General features: G+C 38.7%; 1 protein-coding gene across 1 annotated transcript in view; it reads left to right on the top strand.

Annotated features, from left to right (window-relative positions):
- LOC136753577 (uncharacterized) overlaps window positions 1-16,315 on the top strand; it is a 30,411-nt gene extending 14,096 nt beyond the window's left edge. Inside the window, exons 2-4 of the mRNA XM_066709816.1 lie at window positions 11,378-11,488; window positions 11,849-12,923; window positions 13,860-16,315. Of these exons, the coding sequence (XP_066565913.1) occupies window positions 11,378-11,488; window positions 11,849-12,923; window positions 13,860-14,840 (2,167 nt within the window). The 3' untranslated portion in view covers window positions 14,841-16,315. The remainder of the gene's footprint in view (window positions 1-11,377; window positions 11,489-11,848; window positions 12,924-13,859) is intronic.
- Window positions 16,316-17,210: the final 895 nt, after the last annotated feature.

A 17,210-nucleotide genomic window follows, 5' to 3' on the forward strand; every position in this document is an offset into this window, starting at 1 on the left:
TACAGAGCTGTTGTTGAGCTGTTGAGGTGAATGGACCTGAAGGCCAGTAGTACTGCGCTGTAGGAAGGAAATTAGAAACTTCAAAGACAGCAGTTGACAGAAACAGCATATAGCCGATCGATACAGCCAGAATTTATATTTTCAAAGTTTTTTTCATTATGCTACCAAGCAATTCTTTGATTAATTAATGAAATAATCAATGTCCCTCGTTTACCTTTGCTGGAGAGACCTCTGCCTTCTGTCAATCTCAAGGCATCTACGTAACATCACTGTAAATGTACCTTGAGAACCAAGTGACTAGCTTTATTCCTTAGACAATGTGATCAGTTCAGTCCACAACATGAATCACCTGTACATAATGAAAACAAGTGAGAAAAACCCTCAGGGCTGGGGATATGGCATTCAGCTTTCACCATAAAATGTTACTAGTAGTTTTAATTGAGTTATTAACAGTGGCATTTCGATGAAGGCTTTGTAGCTTGAATGACAGTTTCTAAAGTATGCTTCATAAATGCAAAGATAAACTGAAGTATAAACATATTCTTTACCAAGAGTCATAGGTGTCTGAAACAGCCTGCCTGGCAAGTGGAGTTCTCTAAGTGAGCCTTGATGGGATTATTTGATCAATGAGCAACCCAAACAAATGTAATATTATAAACCTGTTTTTAACGATGGGTAAATATCATCTGTTTGCAATTATTACTAAGCATTTGTCTTCAAACAGGATGATTGAAAAACTTTAATGTCAAGTAAAACAGATATTTTGAATTACATTTAATTACATAAAGATGGAATACCAACTGTTTCAGATTAGAGTTACACTATTCTTGTTTGCAAACACAACAACCCATCGGATCTGGAGCAAATAATGAAAAAAAGAATTCCTGGACAGTAATATATATATATATATATATATATATATATAGAGAGAGAGAGAGAGAGAGAGAGAGAGAGAGCATTGACTAGATTTTAATAATGACAAAATCAATGTGACATACATTCACCCACCAACAGTTATTGTTACATTTTCATTTAAACCAGGGTTTAATGTAAATGTATTGAGGTATACATTCACTCTTATTTTAGTTTTCTCTCCTTATCCTTAACTTGCTTTGAGAGAACCTGAAAAGGCAAAAACAGGAGAAGAAATGCAAGAAGTGAGACCGAAACCAAGTCATATTGGCAACAGTCTAATGGTTAATGCAACATTATGTTTAAATAATTGCAGAACTGAAAAAATAAACATTCATGTCAATGCAAATAATGCAGAGAAGCTCTGTCTCTGGGATTATCCACAATCAAACAGTGTTTGCGGATATATCAATTTCATAAATGTGTACAGTCCTAATTAGGGTTGCCACCCGTTCCATAAATAACGCAATTGTTCCGTATTTTCATACCTGAGTAACAAAAGTAAAATCAATACAGTTGGGAACCACAATGAAACGATGTTTCCTTGGTAAACTTTTCCTGAGAGTAAGTCATTAAATTGCAAGCACGTAAGGTTAGCTCTCTACTCCCAAGTTTGCGCAGATTTTTCACAGACTCTTGGACGAAACTGTCCAAGTTCTGCGTCTGCATGAACGCAGCCGGAACAGACGTCACCAGGCGATGCAGCCACAGGCTACAAAGTGTGCACAATTTCCATGTGTTCCATGTAATTGTAAGTGCACATCTGGCAAGGAAATACATAATAATACATACATGTTTTACAGGTGTATTTCTCTCAAAGCACACATGAAATGTATATTGCAATCCAGTGTAAATATGATATTATACACAAAGAGCTTCTTGTCACCTTGATCTTTAACATGGCCTGCGGTGAATTCACCAGCACTGTTTTGAAAGGCACTGCTTCAAGCTGCAAGGAGTAACACCAAGTACACTTGGAAGAAGAAGTAATATGGACAGTCAGATAATTTAAAGAAGAGTGATATAGGAATTAAATCTGAGAAAACACAATGTTAAATTAATTCTTATTAATTCTTCTTATTATTTTTTGGCTGTTTTGCAAACTCCTCTAGTCTTTTCTTGCAATGCTTTTAAGGTACTTTTGAATGCTTGTCTCTCTGCCGCACGCCCCCTTCCCACATAGGCTATAGACAGAATTAACTTGAATGTAAACTATTCTGGTGATGCCACAGCAGGGGAGATTTCTCAAAGGCAAAAAAGAAAAAACACCTTTGACCTCATATTTCATGAAAATAAAGGTACATTTTGTCAGGATTGTGTTCTCCGAAGTCACCAGGTACAGCCATTTAAAGGCTTTATCCCTAAAATGTTCGCCCGGGGGTGGGCATGTCCCCGGACCCCCCTAGCTTGACTCCGCCTCCGCCCGCTGTTCCTTTTTTTTGTTTCTCAAAGGTTGCATCCCTAGTCCTAACACAGGGCTGAATCAACACAGCATTGTATAGCAGTGTTAATTTCGTCAACGAAAACTATGACTAAAAGTATTCGTCAACGACCTATTTTCTGTGACGATAACGAGACGAAATACTGGGAAGAAAACGATAACTAAAACAAATGCCTTCTAATTTTAGTTGACTGAAATGTGACGAAATGAAAATTAAACAAGACTAATGGACATGGACTAATGACAGTATTTTGCGAGGCTGCCGGTCACGGAGCCATTTCATGGTCCAATCATAGTCGTGCACGCCTTGTCTCGGCCATCGCATTCGTGTAACGCAGCTAATCGCAGTCTAAAATGAGTTTTCGTCGACTAATATTAACAAAAACTAATTGAAGATGAAATTACTAAAATGTGACTAAAACTGATAAGCATTTTAGTCAATAGCGTAAGACTAAAACTAAATCTAAAATAGCTGCCAAAATTAACACTGTTGTGTAGAAGGACAGAGACAGTTGTGGGGTAGCATTTGGTTTTGCAGACCATTAGTTTGGCAGCAGAAATTAAACCTCTCTGTTTAAACACAGTTTGCATTCTGAACTGCCTAGCCCTAAACTACACTACACTTCAAAATATCTTACGCATACAAGCCCTCAACCAAAGAGTAGCTCGGCCTGGAGTGGATTGGTTTTTGATATTTTTTGTTGAGTTATTTCAGAGCTTATATTATCTGTGTTTCCTAATAAGTGTGTTCGTTGTCTCCTATACTAGCATTACAGTTGTGATTGGTAATGTGCTCTGAAGAGTTTTATGAGACTGAATTATTCTGCTACTTACGATACGTTTTTTTTTTAATGTTTCTGAGAATAAGAACAGGGGAAACTCAAGAAATGGACAGAGAAAACTATTCAGCATCTCCCAGTGCTGGCAGACTGTTTGTAAACTAGACCGTGTCTGGATCGATTTCTAAATTACTACGCCGACTAATGCCCTAGTCTCTGTACACTACTCTGCGCCTTCAGAAAGAAACTACTGCTAAAACAAGATCGGCCTGAGACTATAATACTAATAAATTGAACAATCTTGTGCTCCAAATGCTGCTTTTCCTTCAAAGCTCAATGCCATGTTTGCAGGAAGAATTAAAAGTGCAGTTCCTTTGCTTCCCAGGTAGTCTGGAGACCTAAGTAATCTTCTTTAAAGGAGGAGGCGAGTGAACAGGAGAGGGAAAGCACAGACAGCTTTTTTTTTTTTTTAATACAAAGAAAAATGGGAACCATGTGGAGCAGGAAGGGTGATCATTAAAATAAATAAAAAGGTGTAGAAGGCTGGAGGTGAGATAGGATTTCAAAGGCTGGATTACACCAAGGGACAGAGGAAGACAGACAGAGAGAGGGAGGGAGGGAAGTGGACCAACCTTTATTCTGAGAAATAAAAATGCATGGTCTTTACACCTGCAAGATGTAATACATTCACTTCAGCTCTATGGGTAATCCAATTCAAAATACAGTCTTGTTCTATATGCATACATTCCCTAAGACTTAGATTCAAACAGAAATTGTTCCTGAATCAGCAGGGACAGGACAAATATTTTTGTATAAATAAAAACACCCCCCCAATTCAAAATCAGAGTTCCTCTGTGGTGGTTTCCTTTATTTATGTTATATCAGCCTATTATTTTTGACTGCAGGTTGACCCAATTCCATGTAGGGCTGTTCCACCGCCTTCAAAACATGAAACGTTTGCGAATGGACCACAAATAGGTTGTGGTTGACTTTGCTCCCCTCACAGTCCACACTGCAGATTCATCACCTGAATACCAAACTGGAGATGAGAAACATCCCTTTCTGTTAAAGGTAAATACAAGCACATACATGAGCAATTCTGGTTTCCTCTTGGGTGAACAGGTATTTGTTTTCCTGAATTACACAATCCTTTCTGTGATGCTACTAGTGTTGTGGTGAGAAAATGTACTGAGGCAATTCGCTTCAGAAATACACATAGCAAGTACTCAAAGTATATTTATAAATAGCAATATATGAATACTTTAATGAACCCAAAAGATGAATGTATAGGCACTCAACCGTATTATATATCAAGTTGTCGCCTCCTATATGTTATGTCATATAGCGTCACTGTGGTGCCTCCATGCCTTCAGGCTGCACTGCGGTGATGGTTCCACAAAAGTCTGTGAGAAAATGACTCAAAGCCTAGTTCTGGAAATCCACTAGACTGTGAGGACTGTCCTTTATTTAAGTCTACAGTGCAAACTGTTGTTCAGGGTGGGTTCATTGTAAAGTCTGTGGCACCAGTCTACACCTAGGTCAACTAAAAATAAATGTTCTTTAAAAAAACATATGAAACCCTAAAGTGCGGGAAACCAAATAAATAGACGTCTTCAGTGAGAAATGCAAAATATGTCTGATCTCTCCTCAAACCCTTCTTGCAAAGTATCGTTGATGTGCATACTTTGCTAGTTACCAATTAGACAGTTTTTCTAGTGTTAAGATGAATGGTCTTGTTTGGAAATTATGGGATGTGCTGGATTGTCTTGTCCTTTTCTCGTATTCTATTACAATCAATAAAAGAGGCTTCCAGAGGCTCATATATATTCAGCAAATGCGTTTGACTTTAATTCTATTGGCTTAGAAAATTATAGCATTCTCTTTATGTGGGCAAATCGGCAGGACTTGAGTTGAGGGGCGGTTTCTCAAGCTAGCTTATAAAGTTATATCAGTAGAGATGCAGCCTGTATACAGAGCTGTTGTTGAGCTGTTGAGGTGAATGGACCTGAAGGCCAGTAGTACTGCGCTGTAGGAAGGAAATTAGAAACTTCAAAGACAGCAGTTGACAGAAACAGCATATAGCCGATCGATACAGCCAGAATTTATATTTTCAAAGTTTTTTTCATTATGCTACCAAGCAATTCTTTGATTAATTAATGAAATAATCAATGTCCCTCGTTTACCTTTGCTGGAGAGACCTCTGCCTTCTGTCAATCTCAAGGCATCTACGTAACATCACTGTAAATGTACCTTGAGAACCAAGTGACTAGCTTTATTCCTTAGACAATGTGATCAGTTCAGTCCACAACATGAATCACCTGTACATAATGAAAACAAGTGAGAAAAACCCTCAGGGCTGGGGATATGGCATTCAGCTTTCACCATAAAATGTTACTAGTAGTTTTAATTGAGTTATTAACAGTGGCATTTCGATGAAGGCTTTGTAGCTTGAATGACAGTTTCTAAAGTATGCTTCATAAATGCAAAGATAAACTGAAGTATAAACATATTCTTTACCAAGACTCATAGGTGTCTGAAACAGCCTGCCTGGCAAGTGGAGTTCTCTAAGTGAGCCTTGATGGGATTATTTGATCAATGAGCAACCCAAACAAATGTAATATTATAAACCTGTTTTTAACGATGGGTAAATATCATCTGTTTGCAATTATTACTAAGCATTTGTCTTCAAACAGGATGATTGAAAAACTTTAATGTCAAGTAAAACAGATATTTTGAATTACATTTAATTACATAAAGATGGAATACCAACTGTTTCAGATTAGAGTTACACTATTCTTGTTTGCAAACACAACAACCCATCGGATCTGGAGCAAATAATGAAAAAAAGAATTCCTGGACAGTAATATATATATATATATATATATATATATATATATATATATATATATATATATATAGAGAGAGAGAGAGAGAGAGAGAGAGCATTGACTAGATTTTAATAATGACAAAATCAATGTGACATACATTCACCCACCAACAGTTATTGTTACATTTTCATTTAAACCAGGGTTTAATGTAAATGTATTGAGGTATACATTCACTCTTATTTTAGTTTTCTCTCCTTATCCTTAACTTGCTTTGAGAGAACCTGAAAAGGCAAAAACAGGAGAAGAAATGCAAGAAGTGAGACCGAAACCAAGTCATATTGGCAACAGTCTAATGGTTAATGCAACATTATGTTTAAATAATTGCAGAACTGAAAAAATAAACATTCATGTCAATGCAAATAATGCAGAGAAGCTCTGTCTCTGGGATTATCCACAATCAAACAGTGTTTGCGGATATATCAATTTCATAAATGTGTACAGTCCTAATTAGGGTTGCCACCCGTTCCATAAATAACGCAATTGTTCCGTATTTTCATACCTGAGTAACAAAAGTAAAATCAATACAGTTGGGAACCACAATGAAACGATGTTTCCTTGGTAAACTTTTCCTGAGAGTAAGTCATTAAATTGCAAGCACGTAAGGTTAGCTCTCTACTCCCAAGTTTGCGCAGATTTTTCACAGACTCTTGGACGAAACTGTCCAAGTTCTGCGTCTGCATGAACGCAGCCGGAACAGACGTCACCAGGCGATGCAGCCACAGGCTACAAAGTGTGCACAATTTCCATGTGTTCCATGTAATTGTAAGTGCACATCTGGCAAGGAAATACATAATAATACATACATGTTTTACAGGTGTATTTCTCTCAAAGCACACATGAAATGTATATTGCAATCCAGTGTAAATATGATATTATACACAAAGAGCTTCTTGTCACCTTGATCTTTAACATGGCCTGCGGTGAATTCACCAGCACTGTTTTGAAAGGCACTGCTTCAAGCTGCAAGGAGTAACACCAAGTACACTTGGAAGAAGAAGTAATATGGACAGTCAGATAATTTAAAGAAGAGTGATATAGGAATTAAATCTGAGAAAACACAATGTTAAATTAATTCTTATTAATTCTTCTTATTATTTTTTGGCTGTTTTGCAAACTCCTCTAGTCTTTTCTTGCAATGCTTTTAAGGTACTTTTGAATGCTTGTCTCTCTGCCGCACGCCCCCTTCCCACATAGGCTATAGACAGAATTAACTTGAATGTAAACTATTCTGGTGATGCCACAGCAGGGGAGATTTCTCAAAGGCAAAAAAGAAAAAACACCTTTGACCTCATATTTCATGAAAATAAAGGTACATTTTGTCAGGATTGTGTTCTCCGAAGTCACCAGGTACAGCCATTTAAAGGCTTTATCCCTAAAATGTTCGCCCGGGGGTGGGCATGTCCCCGGACCCCCCTAGCTTGACTCCGCCTCCGCCCGCTGTTCCTTTTTTTTGTTTCTCAAAGGTTGCATCCCTAGTCCTAACACAGGGCTGAATCAACACAGCATTGTATAGCAGTGTTAATTTCGTCAACGAAAACTATGACTAAAAGTATTCGTCAACGACCTATTTTCTGTGACGATAACGAGACGAAATACTGGGAAGAAAACGATAACTAAAACAAATGCCTTCTAATTTTAGTTGACTGAAATGTGACGAAATGAAAATTAAACAAGACTAATGGACATGGACTAATGACAGTATTTTGCGAGGCTGCCGGTCACGGAGCCATTTCATGGTCCAATCATAGTCGTGCACGCCTTGTCTCGGCCATCGCATTCGTGTAACGCAGCTAATCGCAGTCTAAAATGAGTTTTCGTCGACTAATATTAACAAAAACTAATTGAAGATGAAATTACTAAAATGTGACTAAAACTGATAAGCATTTTAGTCAATAGCGTAAGACTAAAACTAAATCTAAAATAGCTGCCAAAATTAACACTGTTGTGTAGAAGGACAGAGACAGTTGTGGGGTAGCATTTGGTTTTGCAGACCATTAGTTTGGCAGCAGAAATTAAACCTCTCTGTTTAAACACAGTTTGCATTCTGAACTGCCTAGCCCTAAACTACACTACACTTCAAAATATCTTACGCATACAAGCCCTCAACCAAAGAGTAGCTCGGCCTGGAGTGGATTGGTTTTTGATATTTTTTGTTGAGTTATTTCAGAGCTTATATTATCTGTGTTTCCTAATAAGTGTGTTCGTTGTCTCCTATACTAGCATTACAGTTGTGATTGGTAATGTGCTCTGAAGAGTTTTATGAGACTGAATTATTCTGCTACTTACGATACGTTTTTTTTTTAATGTTTCTGAGAATAAGAACAGGGGAAACTCAAGAAATGGACAGAGAAAACTATTCAGCATCTCCCAGTGCTGGCAGACTGTTTGTAAACTAGACCGTGTCTGGATCGATTTCTAAATTACTATGCCGACTAATGCCCTAGTCTCTGTACACTACTCTGCGCCTTCAGAAAGAAACTACTGCTAAAACAAGATCGGCCTGAGACTATAATACTAATAAATTGAACAATCTTGTGCTCCAAATGCTGCTTTTCCTTCAAAGCTCAATGCCATGTTTGCAGGAAGAATTAAAAGTGCAGTTCCTTTGCTTCCCAGGTAGTCTGGAGACCTAAGTAATCTTCTTTAAAGGAGGAGGCGAGTGAACAGGAGAGGGAAAGCACAGACAGCTTTTTTTTTTTTTAATACAAAGAAAAATGGGAACCATGTGGAGCAGGAAGGGTGATCATTAAAATAAATAAAAAGGTGTAGAAGGCTGGAGGTGAGATAGGATTTCAAAGGCTGGATTACACCAAGGGACAGAGGAAGACAGACAGAGAGAGGGAGGGAGGGAAGTGGACCAACCTTTATTCTGAGAAATAAAAATGCATGGTCTTTACACCTGCAAGATGTAATACATTCAGCTCTATGGGTAATCCAATTCAAAATACAGTCTTGTTCTATATGCATACATTCCCTAAGACTTAGATTCAAACAGAAATTGTTCCTGAATCAGCAGGGACAGGACAAATATTTTTGTATAAATAAAAACACCCCCCCAATTCAAAATCAGAGTTCCTCTGTGGTGGTTTCCTTTATTTTTGACTGCAGGTTGACCCAATTCCATGAAGGGCTGTTCCACCGCCTTCAAAACATGAAACGTTTGCGAATGGACCACAAATAGGTTGTGGTTGACTTTGCTCCCCTCACAGTCCACACTGCAGATTCATCACCTGAATACCAAACTGGAGATGAGAAACATCCCTTTCTGTTAGAGGCAAATACAAGCACATACATGAGCAATTCTGGTTTCCTCTTGGGTGAATGAACTCAATTGGTTTTGATGATCACACCAGTGCATGTCTGGTGTCAGAGTTCACAGGTTAGACTAGTTCTGTCCCGACTCTGATGTTTCCTCAGTCTAACATATTCCCAGTTTAACAAATGTTAGGGTTAGCTGTGCATTTCCAGTTTGCTGTTTTACAGACAAAGGGACAACAAGTCACTTTACCTGAGTCACCTTTGTTGAGTAATATAAGCACTGGGGTGTGTGGAAGCTGCCAAATATCAGCACAGATGAGAATATTGTATTAAGTATAAAGGAGCCATTCAAGTTGCAAATGTCATTGTGTCATTATTTGCAGCATGGCATATTCCGAAAAGAACAATTAATGTACCTTGTTCAAAATGCTTTAAAAAAAAGGCACAGAAATGTATTCTGAGATAGACAGCAGGAAACTACATAGATAAAGTAGGAGTAAATCCTAAAAGGCAGAAGGCTTTATTTTCACTGTAGAACCACCATTTAGAATAATGCCCGTCCAGTCTGAGGCTATACCCAAGTGTCAAGTCTTATTTAAAAATGGGTCCTGAGGGTAGAAGCGAACACAAACCATCTTTCTTTCTCAGATTTCAATGTACTTATTTTGTGATTCCAAATCATTCTTTCACTACCGTTTTAAATGAGTGTCCCACAGCTTTTGCTTAGCCATTATAGTGTATAATGCTAAAGTGTATAGGCGGCTAGCACTGCATATCCAAGAGTTTTGCTTAATTGGTTGCTTGTAAATTGAAACCAATGTTATTCCAGAAGTTAAAAACAACATTACACATGGAAAGAAATTAAACAAAATGCTACAGGTTTGTACAAATCAATTTCATGTGTAATTTGTAATTGATTACGAATTAATAGTCATACTCAAAACCTCAAAACCTTGGTGGTGTATACCAGTGTCAGAAGAGCCTTACTGTAACAATATAAGAGTGAATGACAGAATGGCAGGGAAAATCTCAACAAGAATTTGATTTGTCTAAAACACATCCAGCCACAACCAGAAGTAGACTAGAAACATCAATGCAATAAAATGAAAGAACACACAACTGGCATGACAGTTATCTGGCTGCTCAAAAGCTTAATAATACACTTGGCAGTGATGTGCCAGGGAATTTATATAAATCGATGGACAGTGACAAAATGTGTTTAACCTGTGTACACATACATCCTCCTCTTGTGGCGAATAAGAGAAGCTTCTGAAATATATTGACCCACAGGAAGTCAAAGAATTGATGCTTGGTATTTGCCATTAAGTCCAGCTTCAGTAGTAGGTCAGTGTGGATAATTATCTGCCATTTCCCAATTTAGGCTATGGGGCTACAAAATTGAGTTCAGAAGCAGTGGGGAAGCACTTAAGTAAGAAATCAAATAAATACTGTGCCAATACTACTGGCATATGCAGGTCCTATTATAAATCAACAACAACAAAAAAACTAAAAACACTGGTGTCCCAAAAATGCATTGCACAGCCCTGGGGGACTGTACATGGTTACAGAGGACAAATTTAGATTTAAGAACAAAATATACTATGTCAGAAGACAGTAAAACAGATTTGTGTCTGTACTGAAAATAGTATCCAAGCTGCCACCACATCCTGGATCCTAGTCTACTGCATTTTCTTAAAATCACAAGGGATATTGTCTGTGTTCGCTGAAAGGAAGACTAATCTACATTTGTCGGTTTAGTGTGTCTATTCTTGCTAATGAATTCTGAACTCTTTAGCTCCATCTTGTGGTCATGGCCTAGAGTGTGACAATGAAAGCCACCTAGGCTTAATAGCTACACAATACAGGGTGTACCCATTAGTTAGAGAAGTCATTTGTTACGTTGCATCCTCTCTGATAAGATGCCCACCTGCAATCTTCAACGTCTGTTTCTTCACAAGTACAGAATGTCTCTAGGGTTCTCAGTTGAGTTCATCTAATGTGGTGACTTGATTTTGAAAAGTTAGCTCAGATCTGACCACAATCTCATGTGGGCACCAGAACTGGACTCCTATTTTTTATCATTTTCCTTTCTGTTTCAGGCGCATAAAGGGAGTTCTATGCAGTCATCTGCGTTTCATGTGGATGGCTCTCATGGGCCTAACCGTGCTCTGTGTAACTATTCAGATACTGGGGGTGGCCCGACAATCCAGGTCAGTTGCTGTACTTTTCAGGTACTGCAGACTATCATATGCTTATGTATGCTGGGAGCCTGCATCCAGCAGCCATCGTACAACAAGTACTGTCATATATATCAATGCAATGTTTGTGTCTCCAGGCAATCAAATTCAAGAATAGCGTTCAGTTTAACATTCACACATTGTAATACCTGCCAGGTATATTTTTGGGAAAATCTTATTCAGCAGTGTACCATTTCATCATTCTTTTCAGCATGGGGGGGAAGTATGAACAGAGGGTCCTCTTTTTACCAGAGACAGGCAAACAGATTTAATATATACAGGTAGCTTGTTCTGCATATTTCGAAGGCTAATAAAATGTTTTGTATTTTTCAGAAATGACAAGGTTCTGAAGCAGTTTGCCAACAAGAAGTTTTTGAACATGAGGTTCAAGTTTGAATTCCAAAAGACGATGACAACCACACAGCAGGGGATCGAAGTGCCTCCTGACAAGTTTCCGTTTATAAAACACACCCAGCATCGGAGCAGGGAAACCACTCTGAACGAGGGACAAACCAAAAGAACTGAAAAACTCAGACATGGCAATAACACCACTAAGGAAGCGGAGAGCTTGATGGATTCACCTCCTCCTGTAACGCAAGATGATTCCCGACCTATCATATCGGTGCAGATTTTCAGTCCAACGCAACAGGCCATTCGTCCAATCAAAAAAAGCACGACAGCTATGACCCCGGAGAAGCCAAAAGAACTCAAAAAGGAAACAACTGCAGCTCGTGGTGAAGGCATCGTCAAGACAAGCCTTAGGTCAAGTTTAGGAAGTAATGGCATGAAGTATACAGGACCTCTAAAATCCACTGACCCCAATACCAGTGAGTTACCCTTTCAACCAGGATCATTGGTCAGACCACTTGAGCGGAAAGTGACCCTAAGACAGGTTGTTAGCCATTCAGCCAAGAAAAACAAGACGGTGTCTTCAAGGGTGCCAACAAAAACATTGTCCTCCATATCAGTGCAGGCCTCAGATGACCATTTCCCAGCATCTTTAGTCATAAATCCAAAGAAAGATAAAATGTTGCAAACAAAGGTCCTACACTCACAAGCATCTGTCTTTTCTGCAGCTACTTCTGTTCAACAAAACCTGCTTTCAAAAAACAGTTCCACAATGATAAAATCCACTGCTTTAAAACCAGACAGGGGAGTGGTATCCACTTGCCAGGCAAAGACACACATCGTGTTCCTCAAAACACACAAGACAGCCAGCAGTACCATCCTTAACATTTTGTACCGGTTTGGAGACAGCAGAAACCTCACATTCGCTCTCCCCCTGAGCAGACACAATCAGCTGTTTTACCCGCTGTATTTTGCGGCTCCCTTTGTTGAAGGATTCAGGTCAAAGACCGTGAAGGGATATGACATTATGTGCAACCACATGAGGTTCCTGGCATCGGAGGTGAGCTTTTACCTGGTCTGGTCATTTAAATCAGATGTATGAACAACCTTTAATTGACTGAGGGCTCTTTTCTTGATATGCACAATGGGATAACTATAACTCTACATTGTCTTTAGACTCATTCAGAAGCTCTGTGTTTCTAACCTGATGGCAACTGCTGTTTTTAAAACATACACAAGTGTATTATTTGATGTAAAAACACCTTTTCTCTTTTAAAGTGTAGCCCTAAACTGTGCAGCCATATTTAATAGTCTGAGAACAATTATATACTTAGTCAGAACCTCTACATCAATGTATGCATCAGCTGAAGTAATAAATAATAAAGGCTTCAATTGCCCCAATACACTTTCTAACACATTGTATAGTCAACATTTTAAGAAACTTCTTTTGGATGAATGTATATACCGTATGTGATTAATCTTTCAGTAAGAAAACCTTGGAGAGGAAAGAAGGGGAAAAAAACAGATCTGTCTCATGGTTAATGTTTTTCCAAAGGAGTGTAATTTAAAAAAGGCAGACACCAAATAACATTAACTTACCACAAATTGCAAGTCACAAATGTGTACCCAATTGCGTAGTAGAAATTGACTTCAAATTATAAAAATCTGGCTTGCGGGTATTTCAAAGTTTTGATTTGCTCCAGGTCAAAGGTAATTTTGGAACTTAGGTGAGATCTAAAAGAACAGACTGACTGTAATTTAAACATTTAACGGTTACATTTTACTGCTGACATTCCGAATCTTATCTCATGTTTAGTTTATTTATTTTTTAAAGGTATATCTTCTACTTTCTATAAACAGGAGCAGCTCAACACATGCACCATTAGCACTGTTACCATTATTCTGTTTGAATTCAGCAGACCAAAAAGTATTTTAAAAGCATAACTGTGTTCACAACATAGAAAGCATTAAAAAAAATATGTTCTTCTTTTCACAGGTGAAGAAGGTCATGCCTCAAGATTCCTTCTACTTCTCCATTCTTCGCAACCCAATCACCATGATGGAGTCCATTTTCTCATATTACAAGAGCATTCCTTCATTCAACAAGGTACAAAACCTGGACGAATTCCTTACGAGCCCATGGCAGCACTACAACGCCAGCTTGACCAACAACCATTATGCCAAAAACCTGTTGACGTTCGATTTTGGCTTCAATAACAATGGCAACGATAGCCAGAGATACACTAACATGACCATCGTCATGATAGAGCAGAAATTCCACCTGATCTTGATCTCCGAGTACTTTGATGAGTCCATGATCCTACTGAAGAATGCTCTCTGCTGGACACTGGATGATGTGGTCTCCTTCAAGCTCAACAGCAGGAGCAACAAGACCAGGAAGGAACTGTCCCCTCAGGCCATGGAAAAGATAAAGCAGTGGAACTCCCTGGACTGGAAGATCTACATGCATTTCAACGCCACCTTCTGGAGGAGAATCGACGAGACGATGGGACGGGATGAAATGAAGCAAGAAGTGGCACGCCTTCAGGAGAGGAGGAGGCAGCTGATGAAGACATGTTTGCAGGAAGGAGGGGCTGTGGACCCTTCACAGATCAAAGACACCTCCCTGAAGCCCTTTCAGTACGGTGCCTCAGTCATTCAGGGATACAACCTCAACCCCCACCTGGACCCAGTGACCAGAAAATGGTGTCAGAGCCTCATCACACCTGAGCTGCAGTACACAGTCGTATTATATGACAAACAGTTTCCAGATTTAGCAGCCAAGCTGACTGCCACTGAAAATCGGTCAAGTAGAGACCAGGCCAGGACCAACCACTCAAGGAACTGGGAATCCAAAAAGGCCTTGACTAGTCAGAGACGGAATAATCAGTACGGGCCAAGAAATCATGTCCGTGTTCTTTACCAGAAAGACTTGACCAACTGGACTACACCAAGCAGCTTACAAAATGTGCCTTGAGACACATTGAGATTTTTCACCTTAGGAACTGTGAATTGTCTTCCGTATCAGAGCCAGCAGCAACTTTCAAAATGCAGGACAGTGTCATGGTCTGAGCCTACCACTTACATAGTTAAAATGAAGTTGTACTGTTGCAGCCAGTGATTCCCAAGAAGGGAACGTCAACATATCTGTCAAGCAGCCTTTTCTCCTGTTCAGCATCCCTAGCATCAGATTCAAGGAATAACCGATGTTGGACGCGAGCCAAAGTGCATGAGAAATGCTGCCAGAGATGAAGACTGATGGAGGAGCACTGGAGTGAGAAATTAACAGTTGAAACTGCAGTGGATGGCTCTGCATTGTACAACTGAATACCGTGGGAATAGGTCAGCGGTGTCATGTCACCTGGGAAACAGGACTTCGTAACTCTCAAAGGGTGGCCTATGTATCTCGAACATATGTAATTCTTTCGCCAGTTGGGGGATATGAAATAAAGGAAACCAGTAAAGCATACTTTCTCCAGAGCACATCTGCACCTAGGAAGTAATGAAGGAATGCTATTTCTCAAAGGTTTTATTAGGAATACATTTATAATATAAATAAATTAAAAAAACAGGAAGCAGGACCAAATGTAATTGAAATTCTCTGCTGTTGAAGTGTATTCCCGAGGCACTTTCTGGATAAGAAAGAATATATATATAGTTTAAGTTACAGTATTTTATTTTAGCATTCTAAAATTACCATTTTTGTACTCTTGTAGTATGGAATTCTTATTTTATAAGCAGATGAAGACCAAGCTACAACATCTGCAGCATTTGATCCAGACATCGTCTTCTTTCCAAACTGCAAGTCCACAGCACAAACAGTAGAGTTTAAATATGAAATATGAAACTAAATTAAATTGGTAAAACTGAATTATAAGGGTTACTTACAAATCCTTACCATTCTTGGCCAGCATGACATTTGGCATGACAGACTCGCGTGCAGACGTGGCCTCTGAAAACAGTGTGGGCTCACAGACACCTCAGAAGCCACAGGGGCTGCTCCTGCGTGGAACGCCAAGGAAGCGCTGGCCAGCCGAATCCCAATGCCTTGACCAGTCGCACTCTGCTGGTGAAGCCACAGCATACTTGGCTGTAACTGAGTCCAGATTGAGTTCAGCAGTGTCTGGATTGTATGGTTTTCCATGTAATAACATAAGAACATAAAGTTTACAAACGAGACGAGGACATTCGCCCCATCGTGCTCGTTTGGAGTACATTAATAACTAAGGGATCCAAGGATCCTATCCAGTCTGATTTTAAATGTTCCCAAATGTATGATGTAGAAGGCTTTTACCATTTGAGACACCCAGGATTCCAAGATCAGGACTGTATACTGCAACTCCAAAAAGACCTGTATTCCATTATCATGTTTTTGTTTTAATGTTATTTAAAAATATGTTGATTGTTCACTGTTTTTGCCTAAAGTGTTTATAAATTGTTGGGGGAAACAAATCCTGTGTTCTTGATGTCCAGGAAGTGATCATACACCATGCGTATCTAAAACGATTTTAAATTGTGGTATGATGTGATTTTAGATATGTGACGTGTTTTTCCAACATAAGAGGAATGTACTAACATATGCACATAAGTACTACATATACACAACATTATGTTTACAAGATCACTGCAACAAACGAAATCACAATAAGTCATATTGTGGAATGATGGAAACTTACTTAACCTTTGAACCTAAAGCAAAAAAAATGCTATCGATCATGCAGATATTCTTGACGGTTATTAGTTTCCCAGCTGTGGCATTTGGAGCTCTGAACTGAATCTATAATTTCTCTCATTTCAGTGATCCTTTCAAACACAAATGTATGATTGCTACTGGTTTTACAAATCCTAAAACAAACCCTGCCATGTGCGGTTTGACTGCAAACATTTAGTCAATTTTCACAAAAGAGGCGCACAGAGAAGCTGGAGCAGTTGGAAGGTCAGCTGCACCTTTTTGAATTGTTATAAACATCTCTACAGAGTTCATTCACACAATCTGTTTGGATATAAAGTCTTACAGCTGTCATTCAAACAGCATTGATTTTAATTTATATCAATGTGACAAACAGGCTAATAATAATCTATATTAGATATAATCTATTAATCTATTTCCATTCAGGATGTGGTCTTTGAGGTTCATCAGATCATACATAGCTCAGGGGTTTGTTTCTGTTAATAGTGAATTACTTTTCACTATAGGAATGTAATCAGAAATCAGATTAAGTATATTCATGTGTTAATCCTGTGGTATATTAATTCATGTGGAATCACACCACCTTATTTTAAAGTTTGGCAATAGTTAGAATTAAATTCAGTTACATTTTTATAATCAGTTACACATTTTAGTAAT

This window comes from Amia ocellicauda, chromosome 7 (assembly GCF_036373705.1).
Source record: "Amia ocellicauda isolate fAmiCal2 chromosome 7, fAmiCal2.hap1, whole genome shotgun sequence".
In the NCBI taxonomy this organism is placed as follows: Eukaryota; Metazoa; Chordata; class Actinopteri; order Amiiformes; family Amiidae; genus Amia; species Amia ocellicauda.